General features: G+C 41.2%; 1 protein-coding gene across 1 annotated transcript; it reads left to right on the top strand.

The window, feature by feature from the left end:
* The first annotated feature begins 6,738 nt into the window (after nucleotides 1-6,738).
* On the top strand, nucleotides 6,739-19,192 carry aldh6a1 (aldehyde dehydrogenase 6 family, member A1). Its single transcript, XM_086166678.1, has 12 exons — nucleotides 6,739-6,869; nucleotides 7,087-7,125; nucleotides 10,851-10,925; nucleotides 11,831-11,992; nucleotides 12,134-12,212; nucleotides 13,990-14,292; nucleotides 14,560-14,681; nucleotides 15,263-15,452; nucleotides 16,452-16,633; nucleotides 16,713-16,892; nucleotides 18,003-18,101; nucleotides 18,209-19,192. Exons 1-12 carry the CDS (start codon nucleotides 6,828-6,830, stop codon nucleotides 18,311-18,313), a joined length of 1,578 nt encoding a protein of 525 aa, XP_086022804.1. The 5' UTR covers nucleotides 6,739-6,827; the 3' UTR covers nucleotides 18,314-19,192.
* The last annotated feature ends 979 nt before the right edge of the window (nucleotides 19,193-20,171 follow it).

A 20,171-nucleotide genomic window follows, 5' to 3' on the forward strand; every position in this document is an offset into this window, starting at 1 on the left:
CGAGGAGGATGGGTGGAGGTGAGAAGGAGGGATGGAGAGAGAGAGAGAGAGAGAGGGTGAAAACGCCTTCTTCGTGGCGGCCGGGTTTGCAGGAGCATCCGCCGCTGGATGGCCGCTCGATGCAGCCAGATGTTCGGACCACTTTCACCTTTTTTTTTTTTTTCCTCCCTCTCCCGAGCTCAGATCGAGTTAATCCAGATTGACTGAAAGGTTGCTGCCATCCTCCATCCGCGCATCCGTCCGTCCGGCCGCCCCCTTCCTCCCTTTCCTCCCCCTCCTCCCTCTCCCCTCCTCTGCCTCCACCGGACCGTCGGCCCGCCGCTCCGGCTCCATTTCTACCTCCGACCAGAGGCGCTGTGCACGGAATGGCAAATGTGCGCGCTCCGGACTGCACACAGACCGTTTGTGTGCGCAGACGGATGCGCTGCCTCCCAGCCTAACTCACAAGGCAAGGCATCATAATTTATTCATGCAGATTGAACTCCACAGCACGAAAATGCAGCAGGCCTGTTATAGTCTCAGGGATTTTTTTTTATTTTATTTAAACGTGGCTGGAGATTTTCCACCTCCATCCACCCCCCCATCCCCCCTGCAGGAGTTATTACAATAAAACTTTATTAACCCCGGAGGCTGCAAAATTACAGCACAGTCACTGCAATACATGATTTTGATATTATTGTTGTCTCAGGTTTCCTTCCTGCAGAAAAGGGAGTAGTTCCATAGTTTGTCATTCACAGGTTAGAAAGACCTCCTTGCACGGCGTGCGAGGGGTGAGAGGTGTTTTCCTCAGCATCCTTCCCCCGAAACACCTCCGCTACCGACTCTAGTTTTACCCCCGGGGCGGAACCGGCCTTCCGGACCAGCTTATCGAGTGTGTTTGCATCAGCTGCCCCCCTCGCCCCCCGGGCATGCTACAGCGTGGAGGATGGCGCCGGATACCAGCCGTGTGATAGTACATCTGCAGCACGGTTCTGCAGACTTTGAAAGACCTGAGTCTCTTGAGGGAAGAACAGGCGTCTCTGACCTTTCTTGCATAATGCATCTGTGTATTTACTCCCAAGCTGCTAGGAGATTGTCAGATGAATTATCAGCAAGCCAGCCATTCCATCCATCCATCCATCCATCCATCCATCCATCCATCCATCCATCCATCCATCCATCCATCCATCCATCCGTGATTCCTGCAGGTGGAGGAGAGCATGCACGGTTCATCGCAATACAGCAGGCTATAAGTGAATATTCTTGTGTGTATCAGGGAGATTGTTGGCGAGAAAGTGTCGAGCTGGCTGAAACTTAAAGCCCCTGGCTCCCCTGTGGGTCTGCTTTGGCACTCGAGCTCTCGCTATCTGCTGCAATGATCCTACGGTCCTTTGTGTGAGTTGGCAAAGTACCATGCGTGTACACCAGATCCGTGTAGGAGTCCTTTTTTTTTTTTTTTTTTTAACACGATATAGTCGCCTGTTGGCAATTTTAATTTGGTCACCCCGGAGGGGGATTTCTGTTTCGGATCGATATTTTCATCCTGTAACAACATATTCGTCCGGATCAATACAGAGCTGGACCAGCTGAAGCGGTGAACTGAAGCGATGTGAGCATCCTAAGCCCTTTAAAAAGCTCGTTCAGCAGAATCGTGTCAAAATGCATCAAATTCTTTACGGATTAGAGATAACATAACGCAGGCACTTTACATCTACCTTATTATTATCATGATAAAATTCGAGACTATGCTTCGTTATGTTTGTTAAGATAGGTGCTAAATTATCTTTACATGGTTTTAGGTGAGTGCTTGGAGGTATCGAATTATTAAGGCGAGAACTCAAACTATGAAACGTTAGCCATACTTTTGTGTAGAATTTACTGGGAAGAGATGAAAACAGCCGCCTGATTGATCGTCGCCTCTGGCTGGAAATAAAGCCTGTTGGTTAAGTTATACTGTAAAAATTAATCAGCAAAAATGACGTGCGGGGGGGATGTGGGGATGGGGGATTCACTCGAGGCCGCACTGCTTCAGAAAATACCAATCAAAATCAAGGTAAAATATTTTTAAATGAATGTACCTTTTTGTTTTTTACTTTATTATTCATTTATTGTGAAGAAAAAAAAACACTAAGTCGAGCCATACATGGAATACCAGCAATGCCCAATGAGGCATGGCGTGGGTCAGAGGTCAAATTGTCCCTTTGAATAGCAGTCAGCGATGCACCGCGTCTCACCTCACATAAAACGAACAGTATAAAGTATTGATTGAATGTTGTCTTTTGTTTTCGTGGTATTTGGACCGCCATAGAGGGAACAGTACTCCATGTATTAGCGGATGAGCTGCAAAAAAAGCCGCACACACGGAACGTGAGGCGACTCGCCGTCACGGGGACCCGGCGTCCCGCCGAGAGCCGACATAGCGTCAACAAAGGGAACGACAATGTGCAACGGAATCACAATCGTGTTCATTTGGATGATCCGCAGCTGCATTCATGACATATGTCTGGCCAGACAATAATTCAAGCGGCACTACGGGCCGCTCTGCAGACGACGATCCGCGCGTGGCTCATCAACTCGACACCGAACTGGTTTCCCGCCAGCGGAAGGATAGAGGGGAAAAATGGAAATTTATTTGCGGAGCGATCGCCTCTCCAATATGCGAGAGTCCATCAAACACGAATTCTGTTTGTGCACGGGACAGCAGTCAGGTCGTAGCCTCCGCGGGGACATATGTGAGCTCCTCTCAGATGGCCGCAAACAGTCTGTGTGGAGGTGGCATGCTGTCAATTGGCCGCCGTGCCAAACGGCTGGAACTAAATTCCAAGGCGATTTATTGCAACATGAACATTTACAGCTGCCGTTTGCAGAATCGACATTCCAGTGTGCACCACAACAATTGCTATCTCCCTCTTGACATCTGTCGTGTTGTGGTGTAGAAAATCTGGAGAATGTGAAGTGGTCCTTTATGGACCCCTGTAATAAGGAACAATCGGGCGGTGGTTTGTCACAATCATACGTTTAATCGACATCTTGATATTCTCTCCCCGTACAAGGAACGGACCGCGCCGGCAAAGGGGAAATGGGTACGAATTGGTCTGTGAAATTGGAGAGAATTGTTCTAATTTTTCTGCTGAAACGGAATAAAAACAGCTGCAAGTGCTGACGAGTTCACAAAGACAGTAGACTGAGGATTTATCCATCCAACCGCGGTGAGCACGCCTCACAGTAAATAAGCATTTTGCTTGTGGGAAGTGTGAATGTCAAGGCCCGCACCCGACCCCGGGTCGGCGTCTCATCGGCGTCACAATGACGGTCCGTGATATGAGATGACACGGGCGCGTCTTGGTTTCCATCTACCTCCTTTAGCGTCCTGATTCACCGCCGAGTGTCATCCGGAAACCGCCGGAAGCAAAGATTCATCACCCGGCGACCTGTCTCGTCGCTTTTTCTCCAAGAACGGACGCGCGGGCGATTCCACGGCGTCTCTCTAATTCCCCGGCAGCTCCCGCACACGAGCAGCGATAACCTGAAGTCGGTCCTTTGATAAAGCACATGTAAATGTTTCTTTTTTTTTAATGTTTCACATAACAAGGTAGTCTCACTGAAATCAACAGTCCCTTTTCTTTGGCAGGGATCCCTATCCAACAAGGTGAGTGTTGAACTGAGAGATGAAAAAAAAAAACACCCTTGAGTGGGTTTAGCCTACATTATCAGTACACGCTCGGTGGGACCGTCTTTTCAGCTCTGAAGTCTTAAACCATTTAAAATCAGCGCATGTGTGCGTGCCGGTGGATTTTAGGTGTTTGCTAGCAGTGATGGCCAGAACAGACAAGCGTAATTGGATGTCGCGCTGCTGTTCCAAGGCCAAGTGTGCGACTTTCGTAGGATGTCAGCCGGCACTGTGGACTTTGGCTTCTCAAGTCTCAGATTGCTGGCAAGACATCTGGAATATGATTGATCGTGCGTGGGCTAATGGGTTTAGCTTGAGAAATGACTATATGGTGACTGTAGAGCAAAAATTGAAGTGTATATGTAAACAAACAACCCTTGTTATGTTTGCTTTTGAGTTCAGCTGTGAAATTGCATCTATACAGCGAGACATCAACGGTTTTTCCCACAATACTAATATTGATTTTCCTTCCCCTTGCACTAGTGTGTGCTGAAAAACATTCAGAAAACATTTAATCCTTCTTTTTTATCATCCTCGGTACTTTTTTGAACGTGCGCTGACAGAAGTGTCATGGCACAGGCTTTATCCTGTGGTCCTTTGCTAATATCTGCTGTTATATTTAACGATAGTGATCACACTCGGTTCAGACTCTTATGAATAATATGAACAAAACCTTTTTTTATTACAGCTAGCGGCATCTCATTGACACTGAGCCTTCTTCAACTTCTTTGAAGCTCCAGATTACAGCGTCTTCATAATTACAGTGAGGCGACAGTGACAGAAAATAAAAGAGCAAACTGGAGCATCTTTCACCTTCAGATCATTAAATTAACACTGAGTGGGCCAGAACTCCTTAATTATTGACAAAAGCCTACACAGAAATCCAGTTCGCTAAAAACAATCTTCCTTACCCTCGTTTCCAGACGTCTGCATTAAGTCTTGCAGATTCAGAGACAGAAAAACGAAACACTGAATCCAGTTTATTCTTTATTGGAGCGCTACGCTACTTCTTTTTCTTTTGTTTTTATTCCTTTTGAGCAATTTCACGGAACAGTAACTCTCTCATGTCACCCCAGTATGTACAGTCCCAAAGAAAATGGGACTCACTTTCCACTTAACCCTATTGACACGGCTCACACAGCCTGTTTTCATTTGGAATATTTTTGAATCGACCAGGCGTAATGATCCAAGAAACCAGCTATCAGCTGTGCCACTGTAGATATTTGGCTTGTGGATAACAGAAGCAGAACGCAGAAATCTGGGCTAAACTTCTGCTTTTTTGTGCTCATGTCTCCTTGACTTTGGCTTTGACCAAACATTTTCAAAACATTATTTCCCAGTTAGAGCTTATTTTACTTTCAGAGCAATAATTATTTCCATGTCTATGCAGTATTTACATCTGTGTGAAACTAGAAGAACACTCTTTTTTCTTCTACAAATAATGTAATGCTCTTTATATTTTCTTTATTTCTCGTCGCATGTTTTTTGTCCAACGTCTTCTGGGATCGGATCAAATCCATGAGAGCCTAGGAACCGTGCTACAGCTGTTTACTGAATGGGACGTGTAGCTTTGGATGCAGTGAAACCCAACGCTTCTGCTGCACAGTTTAATCGGGGTGAAACTTGCAGCGTTGTAACATATAACCAGCTCCAACTTCAGAGGTGAATAATTAATCCAGAAAGTAACCCAAGTGTTCATTTACACAAACATATTCTTGTGTGACTAAAGCGGTTCAGTTGTACATCGTCCAAGCATATGCCCACGTTGGAACAGTTGGAGGACGTTCATCCCTTTGATTTACCTCCAAATCGTATGTAAAATTAATGACTAAACCTTGATTGTCACACAGGGAAGTGGATCTCTATCTTTGGCCCGCATCACTGTATTTATCATCAACTATCCACACTACCATAAGTGTAACAGAAACAATGCAGAGTTTCAGCCTGACCAAGTCGGCGTTGCCTCTGCAGATTGTAATCAAACCTCCTCCCCCTACCGTCTGCATGCATTTAAAATTTGTGACTTCAAGGTAAAATCGGTGGGCGCTGTTCCAATAAATGAGCTTTCTCACAGTGTGGAAGTCAGCTGTCATCAGGGGCAAAAAAATGAAAAATGAATTATAAATCAATAATTTAATGAATAAATAAATAAGCAAGCACTTATCGCAGTTATCAGTCTTGTTTCTGTTTACCCAGCTGCATGCAAACCTACTGTAAACGGTGGTAATCTTAGGGATGCTATCGATGTATCAACTACATTAGATTGTATTAAAACTGTTCTCAGTTCTACTACCTCAGTGGTGGAACAAACTTCCGGAAGCAACAAGACTAGCATCATCTATCTCAACCTTCAAGAAACAGGTAAAAACTTTTCTCTTTCAGGACTTTTTACTGCGCTGATGCCCCAGATCAGGTTAGGCACCAAGTTAGGCTATGCAGTGTGTGTGTGTGTGTGTGTGTGTGTGTACGTGTGTGTACGTTTGTGTATGTCTTTGTCAAAAAAAAAAAAAACCTCACTAACCCAAGCTTACTGTTCTGTATAGTTCCTGTGCATCGTGTATTTGCAGTCCCTATGTCCTCTATTGTAAGTCGCTTTTGATAAAAGCGTCTGCCAAATGCAATGTAATGTAATGTAATGTAAAAACTCAACACTGGAACTCCATTGCGCCTGTGTCCACGTTGCTATGGAAACTTGCCTACCACACATTTATTTTCCCTTAAATTACAGTTGATTTTAGTCTAACCGATTTTTGAAAATTACAACAACAAAAAAAAATGTCTAGAGAAATTAGTTTCTTGTTTAACTTCAAAAAATAAAATAAAATCTTTTAAAACGACCGAAAATTTCAATCTACTGCCATAGCGGTATTTGCGAGATCAGCCAATCGGCTTCCGGAGATTTGGGGTGGCCGATAATACCGCGCAGGGATTGGCTGTCGGGCTCAGTTAATCCCGCCCACATTACAAGAACGCACAGAGCAACGTCAGGAGCAACATCGCAGATTAACAAAACATATGCCGCGTTGATTCCCATTCAAATCAACGCTGGGAGACTTTTGTAGATCTTGTAGCTAAATCACCACCGCCACCGTCTGCTAGCCAAAATTCCCACTGTGGTGTCTTGTGGGTCGACTGAAGGGCTTCGGATCTGGAACAATAATAAACTTTATTCGCCGAAATGGCAGCCGTCCTGCTCCGGTCCGTTATACACAACAAGAAGGTAAAGTTTATTAATAAAGCTTTTCTTTTTACTATTTTTGTGATTGACGCGTTTGCAAATTCCAGCTGCCTACAACCCAAGTGGCTAGCTAAAAAGTGTTTGGCACTACTTGAACTGCACGTTTGTGCGGTGTGCAAGTGGCTTACAATACAAAAAGAATTTCATTTTGTGGGCTTTTCTCCCATTAAATGTCGATTTTTCTTGCTTTTACGTGCAGGCTCCCTTGCAGCTGGGTCGCATGTGTTACTCCACGGTGGTAAGTGTATTCAGAATCATTTCCTAACTAGAAAGTGCAATGCACAACCGTCAGGAGAAACCAGTAGCTGATGAAATAATGCTATCTGCAGAAGCAAAATGGCTTTGTGAGGCAAATCGCTTTGGAAAAATGTCATGCTTTTGCTTTGCTTTACTTTTAGCTGTGTCCTGAAAAGTAAGAGCGGGGTCGGTGTAGCTCACTGGAGTAGCATGCTGTTACATCATGAGCAGAACCTTGCACTGAAGCTTCTAGCACTGAACTCTTGATAATTTTCTGATAAAGTCTATACCTATTCTGCTATTCAGACCTGTTTACTTTCTGTTAACAGGAGTGTTGATGGGTAAATCAGTATGCTCTGCAATAAGCTGTGATTGATTCTGCTTTTTGCAGGGATCTGTAATCGTCACTCAAATTATGCATTTAACATGTGCAAATCCCTATACTATACTGGGTTTGATTTATCAATTTAGTAAAACATTTCACGATATCATTTACTCGTGACCTTGTTTTTTTTTTTAAACTGAACATTCGAGAACAAGCTTAGGCCAAATAAATTCCCTGGCTATCAGATTCATTTCACATATGTGCTGATACTAATTGTTAAGTCTCACCTTTCAGATATATAGGGATATCAGAAACTCGAAAGACTGCTGAAATGTTTGTTTTTATCAGTTTTTTCCTCATGTCAATGAAGTGACGAAAGCACAATAGTTTCTTAAATGCATCAGGTCTAAAATGGTAAGTAAACCAATGAGTATGGATCACTTATTTTCCCTGAATGGCTCTCAAAGCATTTTACAACTTTCACCTTTACCTCTTATTCATATGGTAATGGTGACAGGCAGTGTAATGGCCTGCTCATTGGCAGCAGCCCGCTGTTCAGTCTTTTCCAAGGACACTTGACACATGGACAGGAGGTGCCAGAGACTAAGCCACCAACTCAGAGATTAGTGGTTGAGGGTGTTTCTTCATTTATTTTTTCCAGTTAGGGTCTCAACCTGCACTGACTTCTGGACTTTGCTCAGGGCTTTCAAGACTGCAACTGCCGAACCTGCTTGTTAAACAATCACCTTGTCCAACGACCCTGTTTTTTTTTCCTGCACTGTGTGGAGCACAACTTATACAACACGTGTTTACCCAGTGCTCTGTAAGATAAAAATTGTAATTGCCTACAGTGCCATAAGTGCCTAAATCTAACAACAACAATACATGAATCTGGAATATTTTCATCATAAGCAATTGATGTTGGATTATTAGGGTTGATACAGATGTTTGGAGTAAACATGTTCTATATCTTGAAATCAGCAGATATTTATTTGAGTCATTTACACAGTGGTTGTCGTCACAGCTATTTTCAAAATGTTAAACGGCTGAATAGTTTGCAATAGCCAGCTGCACCACTTGTATGTGTCTTGTTGTTAGACTGCATTACATATTAATAATAATAATAATAAAAAAAAAAAAGAGTTCAAATCAGGATCGTGTTCAAATCAAAACACTGGATTAAGGGGAACAGAATACCAATTTCACAAGAGATGTCACGTTGTGTGCAAGAAAACATCTAGGTGTTTGAAATGAATACAAAGCAGTTCATCGCCATTGAATATTGAGCTGACATGTTTTAATGCAAGCCATAATGTACATCAGTGAGAGGCCGATACTGGCTGTTTAGAATAAGAATAATCACCGTGCTGTCTCTCACTCATTATTGGTGTCTTAAAGATTGATAAAATGTTTAAAGAGGAACCCGCTGTTGTAGCATGTCTGAGTTCATGTAACAGAGAACAGAGCAGGGCTACATGAATGAATAAAAGCTGCACAATCATGTTTTTTTTAAGCCATTAATCAGTTTAGAATAGTAAATATAGGCAACATGGTGGCGCAGCTGTCAGCACATCCGCCTCACAGCAAGCAGGATCCCGTTTCTCCGGTTCCCTCCCACAATCCAGAAACATGCAGGGGTTTAATTGGAAACCCGTAATTCCCCAAAGTTGTGGGGGAGTGAATGGTTCTATGCCTGCGTATGTGGCATTTTAGATAATTAACGAACAAGTAAATGAATTAACACGGACGAAATGAGTGAAGACGTTCGTAGCAAAAAAGTGTATTTTAAGTCAAGTGAGTGTTTCGAACGTGTTGGATATAGTTGTGTTCCACAGGCTTCTGTCGGTGGTGAACAAATTACATATCAGCAATCAGGTCTGACAGAAATATGCCTTGAGCTGTTTTTTTTAAATTGTGGGTGACGGGAAGAATCTCACGTGTAGGGATTTTTGAAGTTCATCTTGAAGTTAAAATCAGTCTCACGAAAGCATTTCCAAGGTCTTGGTTTTACTGACGGTGGAGTTTTTTTTGAAAAAAATGAATAGGGTCTCTCATAGCGTCGGCCTCAGTGAATGGTCTTTTGTTTTGCTTTCAAGTAGCTGTAAATGTTTGGCCGGTTGTTATTCAATATCAGCAGTCTACTGGATGAAGTAGGACTCTGAAGTTGGCAGAAGCGGAAATGTGACGCGTGTTGCTTTTTTTATTTGGCGGGAAATTGTATTGTAAAATTGTTCTGACAGACATCTGTCAAGGTTTAATGAAAGAGCTCTGCTCTAACTACAGCGTGAGGGAGCTCTGCTCCAAAAAAACCTATTCCCTTTGGTACCCACTTCCATCCCACAACACCTTCATTTTGTGGATAATAATGCACAAAACAGAGCAGTGAAACTTGACAGTGTAGGCACTCTCATTAAAGTAAATGTATGCAGTAATAAGCATTGCCACTATCTTCATAACCGAGTTGGTTAGAACATGTTAAGATTGTGCCCTATAGCACTTTATAATATCTCAAATGTTCGTACAGTTTAGGTATATATTAGTGATGTAGAGCCGAGACTGAAGACCAAGACCAAAGCGGGCTGAGTCAGGCAAAACCAAGACCGTTCACACACACACAGAATAAGGAAGTGAGATGTTTTCCCAGGTGCAGAACTTGCACTCAGCCAACTGGTCTCTCTCCTTTCGTTCTTCTGCACATATATTCTTTTAGGTCAATAAGACCAAAGTTAATCGCTAAAGAACTGGATATCTCCGCATCCATTCTGCTTCTCCTCTGGCTTCTAGCGAAAGGGGGGCGAGAGAGTCTGGCAGCTGTTGTAGACAAAGAAAAAAAGCCAAACAAAAATCAAAAAGGCTGTAGCTACTTTTCAATACTCATTATATTTTTAGAAAACTGCTTGACTCGAGTAATTCCACACCAGGTATTGGATAGTGAATGTTACCTGTTATGCCAACTGAACAAAAGCCTCTGATTATATCATAATATCATAGCGCAGTATTAAGCGATGATTTACCATGATTTATCATTTATTACTGCAAGTTGTTGTTGGTTTGCAATGGCATTGATAAATGTCTCTTATCAAATTAATTGAAGTGACAGAGTTGCCAGCATTCAAAAATGACACTTTTAGAAAAACGTGTGTTGTTGTGAGTGTGTGTAGGGGGGGGGGGTTATGCGCTTATGTATTTGGGACACATCTAATGTATAACATGATAATCTGAGCTATCAACTCTGAGATTAGAATAAATGGAAAGCAAGTCAGATGACTGAAATGACTGAAATTGAGAGCTTTTGAATGTCGCGGCATGTGTTCCCATGACGGATAGACTACCTGCATCATCTCCGAATTGCTGTAACCAGACAAGACAGGGTGTAATTGTGTTCCTCCGTGCTCCTCTAGCCCACCACCAAGCTGTTCATTGATGGCAAATTCATGGAGTCTAACACCTCGGAATGGCTTGACATTCACAACCCTGTGAGTACTGACTTTGAATAAACGGGGCCGTACTACGGGAGCATATTAGATATGAGAGGGGGAGAAGCTTTAACTGGTAAAACAAGAATCCATGTTCAGTCTGCATTCTTATTTCTATTCATTGCCTCCACTGTCAGCCCCATAAAGGGGCAAAACACAAATAATTCTGTTTAGAGCTGCAGTAATTACTTGGTTCATTTGATTTGATGCCAACCAGGGATTAACTTATTGTATTGTGTCTGCACCAAGGGTTGCGTGGAATGTGACTGTACTATCAAGCAATACCAGTATTGTGGTGTATTTTTTGAATTTAAAGAAATAATTTATTTCCAAAATGTCAGAGTCCAACCTGAATTGTTGTCCAGCTTTTTACATTTTTTTCATTTTATTTTTAAGAAATGTGCTGCTCCAGTTTCTCAAAATTCAAAAGGGAAAAACCCTTTCCGAAAAATGGAAGATGTTAAAAGTAGATGTTTTTTTTACTGATGACAAACCAAGACATTTTTAATCCTAGATTTTTTTTGCGATATGAATCTGCATATTTGAAACGTTCTCTTTGTCCATCTTTAAGCCTATTTGTTTCCATCCTTTTCTGTTAGATTAAACAACATTCACCGCGAAAGGCAAAAACCTGATTTTGTAGCATAGTCTTTTTTTAACTGCATGTGACTGTAAAAATGCTTTCTTAGGAAACACACACCAGCACTTTCCAGCACTTCTTGACATTTTATTGACCAATGAACTAATTGGCTTTCAAAGAAAATAACAAACTGATTAGTACAATCTGAAAAAATAATCGTTAACTCGAGCCCGTAATTAATATTAATGGATACAGTGCATTAAATAGTAACCGCCTCTCCTGCCCTGAGTCATCTTTTCTGGATGGACTTTTCCCTGCTTCTCAGGCCACTAATGAGGTGGTGGGACGCGTCCCTAAAGCCACCCAGGGAGAAATGCTGGCAGCTGTGGAGTCCTGCTCCAGGGCCTTCCAGTCCTGGTCGGAGTCCTCCATCCTCAGCCGTCAGCAGATCTTCTTGCGCTACCAGCAGCTCATCAAGGACAACATTGTAAGAGTTCATTGTTCAAAGCACCGAGGCATTTTCCAGGGTCCGTGTACCCGTTTCAGAGCCAGTGCGTGTGGGTCTTCGAAAGAGTATTCAATGACGGACTTTTTTTTTTTTTTTTACACATTTCTTGTAATATTTCAGAAAGAGCTAGCTAAGATGATTACTCTGGAGCAAGGCAAAACTTTGGCCGATGCAGAGGGAGATGTATTCCGAGGACTTCGTAAGTAAACCGTTGACCTCATGTCTAGATAGAGCAAATGACAAATTAGCAAGCATGGATAATTCTTCTGTCTGTTGATCTTTCTAAATATTATATCGGGGAGGTCTTCTGCAAAACTCCAGCCTCCCACTCCTCTCAACCAGCGCCGTGTAGAACCGTGTGAAAAATAGGCAGCAGCTTTATTCAGAGAACTAATTGTAAACTTATAAAGTATCAAACTGAAAACCAGACTTACGTTCTGGCATGCGCAAACACATAAATAGTTTGGTCTTGGAAGAAGTTATGTGCCGTGGATTCAATTTACCACCGGTGATTGAATACTTTACCTGTTGGCAAACGTCTGTTTACATGCTCACAACACATTACTTGCTGATAATATAGAAGTACACCAAAAGCCAGTGTCCTTTGCCTTCACCAGATTTATGAGTGCACCGTTGTACAATTATTCTTTCGCACAGTAAGCCATTAGGTGGTTTCTTGTGTTCAGTCACTTTGATTTGTTTTTGTTCTGGCTTTTCATTTCTGATCAATATGACTAGAGTATGTGAACCATTTTATTCCCCCTAATACTACATCGCAAAAGCTCATGTAAATGCCTAAAATACTATTACCGACAATGCCCGATAATACCGAGTTAGCAGATTAAATGTGCGGTGTAAATGCACTTAGTATAATATATCGCTTGTATCTATGAGGAAAAAAAAAAAAAACCCTGTCAGACTGGTATGTGTCGGTCGGGTTTTAATCTTGGATTCCAGTACCCATTATTTTATTGTAGAGAGTGGAAATAATATGTAACTGTTTTCTAAAGTAGTCTTATCCTGCCCCCAAAATTGCATCTTTGGCAGACCATTATTTTTGTGTGCAGAGTGAAATAGCACTCATTTAGTACTGAACGGTATGAAACAGTAAGTGTTTTTATTAACATTACATTATAACTTGCAGTGGAAAATGTTGAGTGTTTTCTATATATTTGATATAATACATGAAAGAAGCCAATATAAATGGCGTTGTTTAGCCTTTAATTGCACTTGTTTAATAGTGCAATTGCTTTTTCAACTTCTAGCACTATTTACGACAAAATAGGGCTCAAACGTCTGCATTGTTATTTTGTACTTCAAAGACACCCTTGCATAGTTTGATATACTTAGGCTTAAAACTCTGTCCCATTATGAGACAGTGGCTTCGAACAGATAGTCCAATGACACCACATTCTTCCTGCAACACAATTTGCATTCCATATGACGATAATTATGCAGATCGCTCTTCCAGTTTCACTTGTTCACTTTGGCAGCTTGTTGTCAACAAGAATCATGTTGAGAAATTACGAGCTGTGCGCCCTTGCAAATAATGGAAGATATATTTCAGTTATTACAATACAGGCCACGGTGTAATGGACTGCCAAAGTGTTTTTGTAGTTGGTACCAATCCCAGCTTTGCAGTGCAGAGATAATTTTGGCATGCTAACCTTCCATTTATCAGCTGAACGACAGGCTACATCTGCAGGTGCGCTGCCAACATTAGACATTTTCTTCTGTGATGTGACCAACATTGCTTGAAGTTGTTGTTGTTTATTCTAAAGGAATAAATAATCAATTAACAGGCAGGGTTTTCATTTTTTGAGTAATTGGCTGTTTATTAAACGGTGGTGCAAAATGAAGCAGGCATGGTAATGTAAACAACCTAATACTTCAAATTAAAAGAAAAAAAAATGCCCTTAATTCCCTGTTTGAATTATTTGTTAATCCGAGATAATAACCCGCTTTCTCTCCATCAGAGGTGGTTGAGCATGCCTGCAGCATCACATTTCTCATGCTGGGGGAAACCTTACCCTCCATCACAAAGGATATGGACACCTACACTTTCCGGCTGCCTATTGGCGTGTGTGCTGGTATTGCCCCGTTTAACTTCCCGGCCATGATTCCTTTATGGATGTTCCCCATCGGCATGGTCTGTGGTAACACCTACCTGATGAAACCCTCCGAACGGGTCCCCGGATGCACCATGCTGTTGGCCAAACTGCTGCAGGATGCCGGCGCACCAGATGGTACACTTAACATCATCCACGGCCAGCACGCAGGTGAGCATTTGGCTAGGAGTTGTACAATTGGGCTACCGGTTTTGTCCAAAACAACGATGCAAATGCCACAATCCTGTCCACCTCGAAGCAATATGTAAATGGGAAGTTCCATCACATCGACAGCTGAAATTTGCAAATAATTCACGAGTGTTCTGGGCAAGATTTGACTCTCTGTGCCTAAGGCTTTTGCGCTTTTGCCTTACAGCTCCTAAAAAATGTATGAGATCTTTCAAGAGGACTCACACTATTTTCATGTCTTTTGTGTAGCCGTGAACTTCATCTGCGACCATCCGGCAATCAAAGCTATCAGCTTTGTGGGCTCAAACCAAGCAGGAGAATATATTTATGAGCGGGGCTCCAAAAACGGCAAGAGGGTGCAGTCAAACATGGTACTTTGCAACACAGAAGACACTTTTGTTTTATTTATTTATTGATTTTTATCAGTATATTGTATTTTAATTTTATGAATATTTGAACATATCATTTTATTATGTCACTGTCATCATCCAAATGCAATTTTTTCCAATTTTTTGTCCAACCCCTAGATTGATTTAATTAATTGTCTGTCAAAATCAATGAAAACGACCCCGATTGAACCAGAAGTAACTTTGGAAAAAAAATAAAAATCTTAAAAAATAATTTGTTAAAAAATTTGGTAGAAGCCAAAAAATGGGCATGAGAAAATACATTTTAACATACATAACGCAAGATACTACTTAAGTTACTTGTGTATGTGTCATGTAATTGACTTGACTCATTTGTGAATATTATTGAGCTGACAACCCATGAACATAAAACTGTTGCAGTCAGAGCATAAAACATAGAGCAAAACATTTGCAGTCCCAGTTACCTAGGAAACAGCCCAGTGTGTAGCTGTCTATCACCCAGATGTAAAACTGGTAATTAGTGCTGTTTAATGTTCAGTCTGAAAGAATCTCGACAGCACTGTGATATTCATTTTACATTTCAGGGTGCGAAGAACCATGGAGTCGTGATGCCTGATGCCAACAAGGAGAACACACTCAACCAACTGGTGGGAGCTGCCTTCGGAGCAGCTGGCCAGCGCTGCATGGCTCTGTCCACCGCTATTTTTGTAGGGGAGGCTCGTGAATGGCTTCCAGACCTGGTGGAGCGTTCCAAATCCCTGCGTGTAAATGCAGGTACCTTTTTTTTTTTTTTTTTTTTTAAAAAAAACATGCAAAAATGTATTTGCTGAGCATTTAAATATTAAGGACGTTTGACATAAAAAGCATATTTTTGGAGACTAAAACGTGGTGGCAGAGTGCTACTGAGCACTGGGATTAGGCAGAAAATAAACCCGCAGCGTTTGGTGTCACATTTCAATGACAACAATATCTGAAATTAGACGAGCAATACCTGGTTCCTTTTTTATTTGTTTGACACTGTTTTCGTAATAAACATCAACCACAGGAGTGTTGCCCTCAGATTGAGTTCAAAAGGGGTGACGTCCCGTTGCCGTCACTCAGTCTGACAGCCAAGCGAGGAGGTTGTGTGCATGATTCAATCCGTCTTAGACATCAATTCAGTGAAATGATGCGAAAACACCACCCAGCAAGGTTCAGTATCCAGTTGATCTTTTCAGCGGTGTCTTACTAGAATACTTGAGGATAAACAATACGCAGAAACTACAAGTGTCTTCATTTTGTTTGTTACTAGCATGACAAGCACCAACACATATTCAAATGCCTGTATGTTGAAGTTAGGCGAGATGGTGTCAGAGATTTTATGAGAGGTTTAAAATACTCAAACTAGCTATACCAAAATGACACCCAAAGTGCTCAGAAGAAGAAAAGGATGGAGTCAGCACTTTTTTTTTTTTTTTTACTCAAGCTGACTTGCATACACCTGCTCCTCATTAGGAACTTTTGAAAAAAGCCAAAAAAATGTCTGGGTAGGAGAAATTCATGAGCACTTATAGCGGTTTGGATTGAGATGATTCAGTGCAAATAAGATCGGTACAAGGGTCATCTCTTTGCAAGCAGTCTGCCATTGACAGAATGAAAACTCCAAAATAACCATTCCAAAATAACCATTCCAAATAAAAAAAAAAAAAAAAACTTAATAAATTGTTTGTTTGTTTTAAAAGAGTCCTGAGCGCTTCCCTCTGTAATGGTAAATGTTGCACATGTTTCCTGAAGGTGATCAGCCTGGAGCTGATGTGGGTCCCCTGATCTCCCCTGAGGCCAGGACCAGGGTGGAGTGTTTGATCCAGAGCGGTGTGGATGAGGGGGCCAAACTGCTGCTGGACGGGAGACAAGTCAAAGTCAAAGGCTATGAAAACGGAAACTTCGTTGGACCCACCATCCTTGGCAATGTCACGGTAAGCCTCGTAGCATGTAACGTCCAACATTTCAAAAGACATTTTTGTGATTTTGAGGAAGTGATGATTTTCTTTGCAGCCGAACATGACGTGCTACAGGGAGGAGATCTTCGGACCTGTGCTTGTTGTCCTGGAGGCTGAGAGTCTTGATGATGCTATTTCTTTAATCAACAACAACCCCTATGGCAATGGCACCGCCATCTTTACCACAAACGGTGCAACCGCACGCAAATACACCCAGGAGGTTGATGTCGGCCAGGTGAGAGAAGGTTCTATCTGAGGCTGAATAGAGTGACGTGGGAAGGATTTTGATTAACAAAAGGCTCTGTTGTTGGTGATCACTGTGCAACCTTGATGATTATTCAGCAGTGAGAAACTTTTGAGCGAAACGAAATTTGTAAAAGAAGCATTATAGTTCAAATCTAAGAAATATAGGTAGGATACGGACAAGTAATATTTCATGATGATGCTCTCTGCAGTGTCTTGTTGGCTTTTTGTTTTTATAAATGAAGCAATCTTGTTTATGACTCTATAACTGTGGCAACTGGGGTTGTCGCTTTTGCCAAGCCAGTCATAGACGGAAAAGTAAGAGACCAATGAATTTATAAAAAAGGTGGAAGGAAAAAAGGAATTGCAAGGTGGATTTTACTTTGTTTAAAATCAACACGCATTGTCGATATCAGGATCTAAATCTCGTTCTCACTTTTTGTGAAATTTATGAAGGAGAGTAATTTGTTGCCTGGGAATCACCACCTAATGTGTTTCTGTCACATGTTGCCTTTTTAATGTTCTCCATTCATTGTTATTCTTTAGCTTTGGAGAAAAATTTCTAAGAAAATAGCTGAGAAAATGGGCTAAATGTCCGGAGAAATTGGTATTGAATACATCAAATCTACACCTAAAATATTCTCTATTCAACTAACTTTGTTTGTATATATTTATCAATTTGTTTTGACAATTTCTTTTTGGCTGTCAATTGTCAATCATAACATTTTTCGCTGTCTTTAGATGTTAAAGATAATGCAGAAAAACATTTGCAACATCAGAACCAGTTAGATATCTCTATATACACACCAGTCCGATAAGTTATAAACTGATAAAATGTCTTACAACAACACTTCATATCTGTCAAAGGCTGATTTAATTTCCATCCTCATAAAACGGTTCTCCTTTCTTTTTGTTTGACTTACATTTATTATATAAGGCAATGAAAATGACTGAATGAATTACCTTGCTGCTGTGTCAGACACCCTCTTGGAAAAAACATTTTGTATGTTTCTAATGCAGTTCTAGGTAATAAAAAATGTTTTTTTTACTTTATTCTCCTGCAGAGAAATGTATAACTTTTTTATGTTTGTTTTTTTTCCAGATTGGCGTGAACGTTCCCATCCCCGTTCCTCTTCCCATGTTTTCTTTTACTGGCTCCAGAGGTTCATTCAGAGGAGACACCAATTTCTATGGCAAGCAGGTAAAATAAGTTGAACAGTGTTTCCATTTCTGTCTGGCTCCAATTTTAAGACCAGCGTATAAATCCATGACAGCAAGCTAACACATTAGTTGCCTCTTCATCTCCAGGGCATCCAGTTCTACACTCAGATCAAGACCGTGACATCCCAATGGAAAGCTGAGGATGCCACCGTGACAACCCCAGCTGTCACCATGCCAACGATGGGACGCTAAGCTACACTTTTCATCCAATATAAGCTTTCAGTGACTTTTCAAATGCCTTAAGAAGATTCCCTAGGAGGACTGGAAGAGAGGTTACTCATTTTATTGATGATTTAGATTTTTTTTTTTTCTGTGGGTTTTTTGGTCGATGTTTCTAAAAAGCATTTTTGCCCTCATCTTGAGCATGTGACTGAAGTCTCTGAGCCGTTTACATCCCCCTGAGTGAACTACTTTGTAGCCATGAATGAAGCAGTTATTTTTCAAAAATAGGTTATGTTTTATCTCACTCCATCTCCTGGGTTTCATGAAGAGATCCTGAGTTAATGACCATTCATCATTTTTTGATCCAGTGCTTGGTCTGCATTCACGCTTCCTTCAATCAACATGACAGTTTTTTTGTCTCTTGGTACTCACACCAGATGTCTTCCACCACTGTCTCCTGTGATTCTTGAACCTGCTTTTGTTTTGTCTAGAGTTGTGTTTAGCCACTAGAAAAATACATGTAAATTAATCAAATGCATCATTTAAACATGGTCACACTCATTGTTACTCCATGTGAAAGGCAAACAGTTTAAGCTCCTGAGCTTCAACAATTCATCCTTTCTGTTTATTACTCTATTTGACTGTCTTCCGAATCAGACGTAGGCTCAGTATTGTTCACATTTTGAAGTGATAACTTTTCTAGTTATAAATGGTGCAATGAAAAATTACAATACCGTTAAAACGACCTCTGGTAATGTGTGGAAATCACTACATCCTTTTTTTTTTTTTTCTTCTTTTTTTTTTCTCCCAACAAAATCTGTCCAAGCTTCTTCAAATGATACTCCCTTGATTTCTTCATGTAGGTCATTGAAACTTTAGACAACAAGATAATAAAAGTGTTTAAATGTGTAGGTTATTGTTGTTTGATTTAATAAATACAGATCAATTTTAAGATTGACCAAAAAATTTAAACATGAGATTTTAACTGGATTCAACTCATGAATCACTGAGACAACGCCCTGAAAATATCTTTTGAAAATTTATTACTACAGTATTCTATGAAGTTTGAGTTTTCCCCCAATTTTCAAGGAAAGCCAAAATTTAAAAATAAATTTAGAAGTGGGTTTGTTTAACTAACACATTTATTCAACTCAATTACTTGAACTGGCGATAAGCAGCACGCAATTAAGACAAAATGGGAGGAAAATCGAAACTAGGTTACACATTTCAAAGCTGTTCAATTAATTGGAGTATATAGAGGAGAGCGCCTGCAGGCTATGTTTAAAAACCCCTAACACGTTTTAAATAAAAAGTAAATAATAAAAACGGAATACGAAACCCAACAGGACACCCACAGAGGAGCCGGGAGGGACTCCAGCTGTGAGGTAGCAGCTACAAGCTAGCAGGCAGCCAGTGAAGGTGTCATCCTCTGTCATTGTCACTCCCAAATATGAATTTATTGTTGACATACATGTCCTTTGACGTCGTTAGTATCAACCAAGACCGGCCGGGTTGTTTATTCGTTAATACCGGTCTGAAAGTCTGAAAACAATGTTGTTAACGGTCAAAGAAGACTAGTGTTTGCCGGCTGTGACGTCATGGCGAGTTAAGGCAACATTGCCTTCAGGAGAAAACTGTTAGCCGAACATCATGGTGAGTCAGAGCACCTGTGGGTTCAGCCTGCTGGAAAGATACACTTCAGTCCACTCAAACAAAATTTTGTGTGTTTTATCGCCTAAGTTCCTTTAGGCACCCCTCCCCCCTTAATGTCACCGTCTTTGCCGAGTTGACTGGAACTTATAACAGCTAGCTGCTAGCTTGTTTTAACGTCGATGCCAAGCGCTTGTAGACCAACCTTGGAGCTAAAATGAGAAGCTAAAGTACCTGA

The sequence above is a fragment of the Fistularia commersonii genome, chromosome 20 (genome assembly GCF_037954325.1).
Source record: "Fistularia commersonii isolate RoL2024-O1a breed Wild chromosome 20, RoL_Fcom_v1.0, whole genome shotgun sequence".
Lineage (NCBI taxonomy): Eukaryota > Metazoa > Chordata > Actinopteri > Syngnathiformes > Fistulariidae > Fistularia > Fistularia commersonii.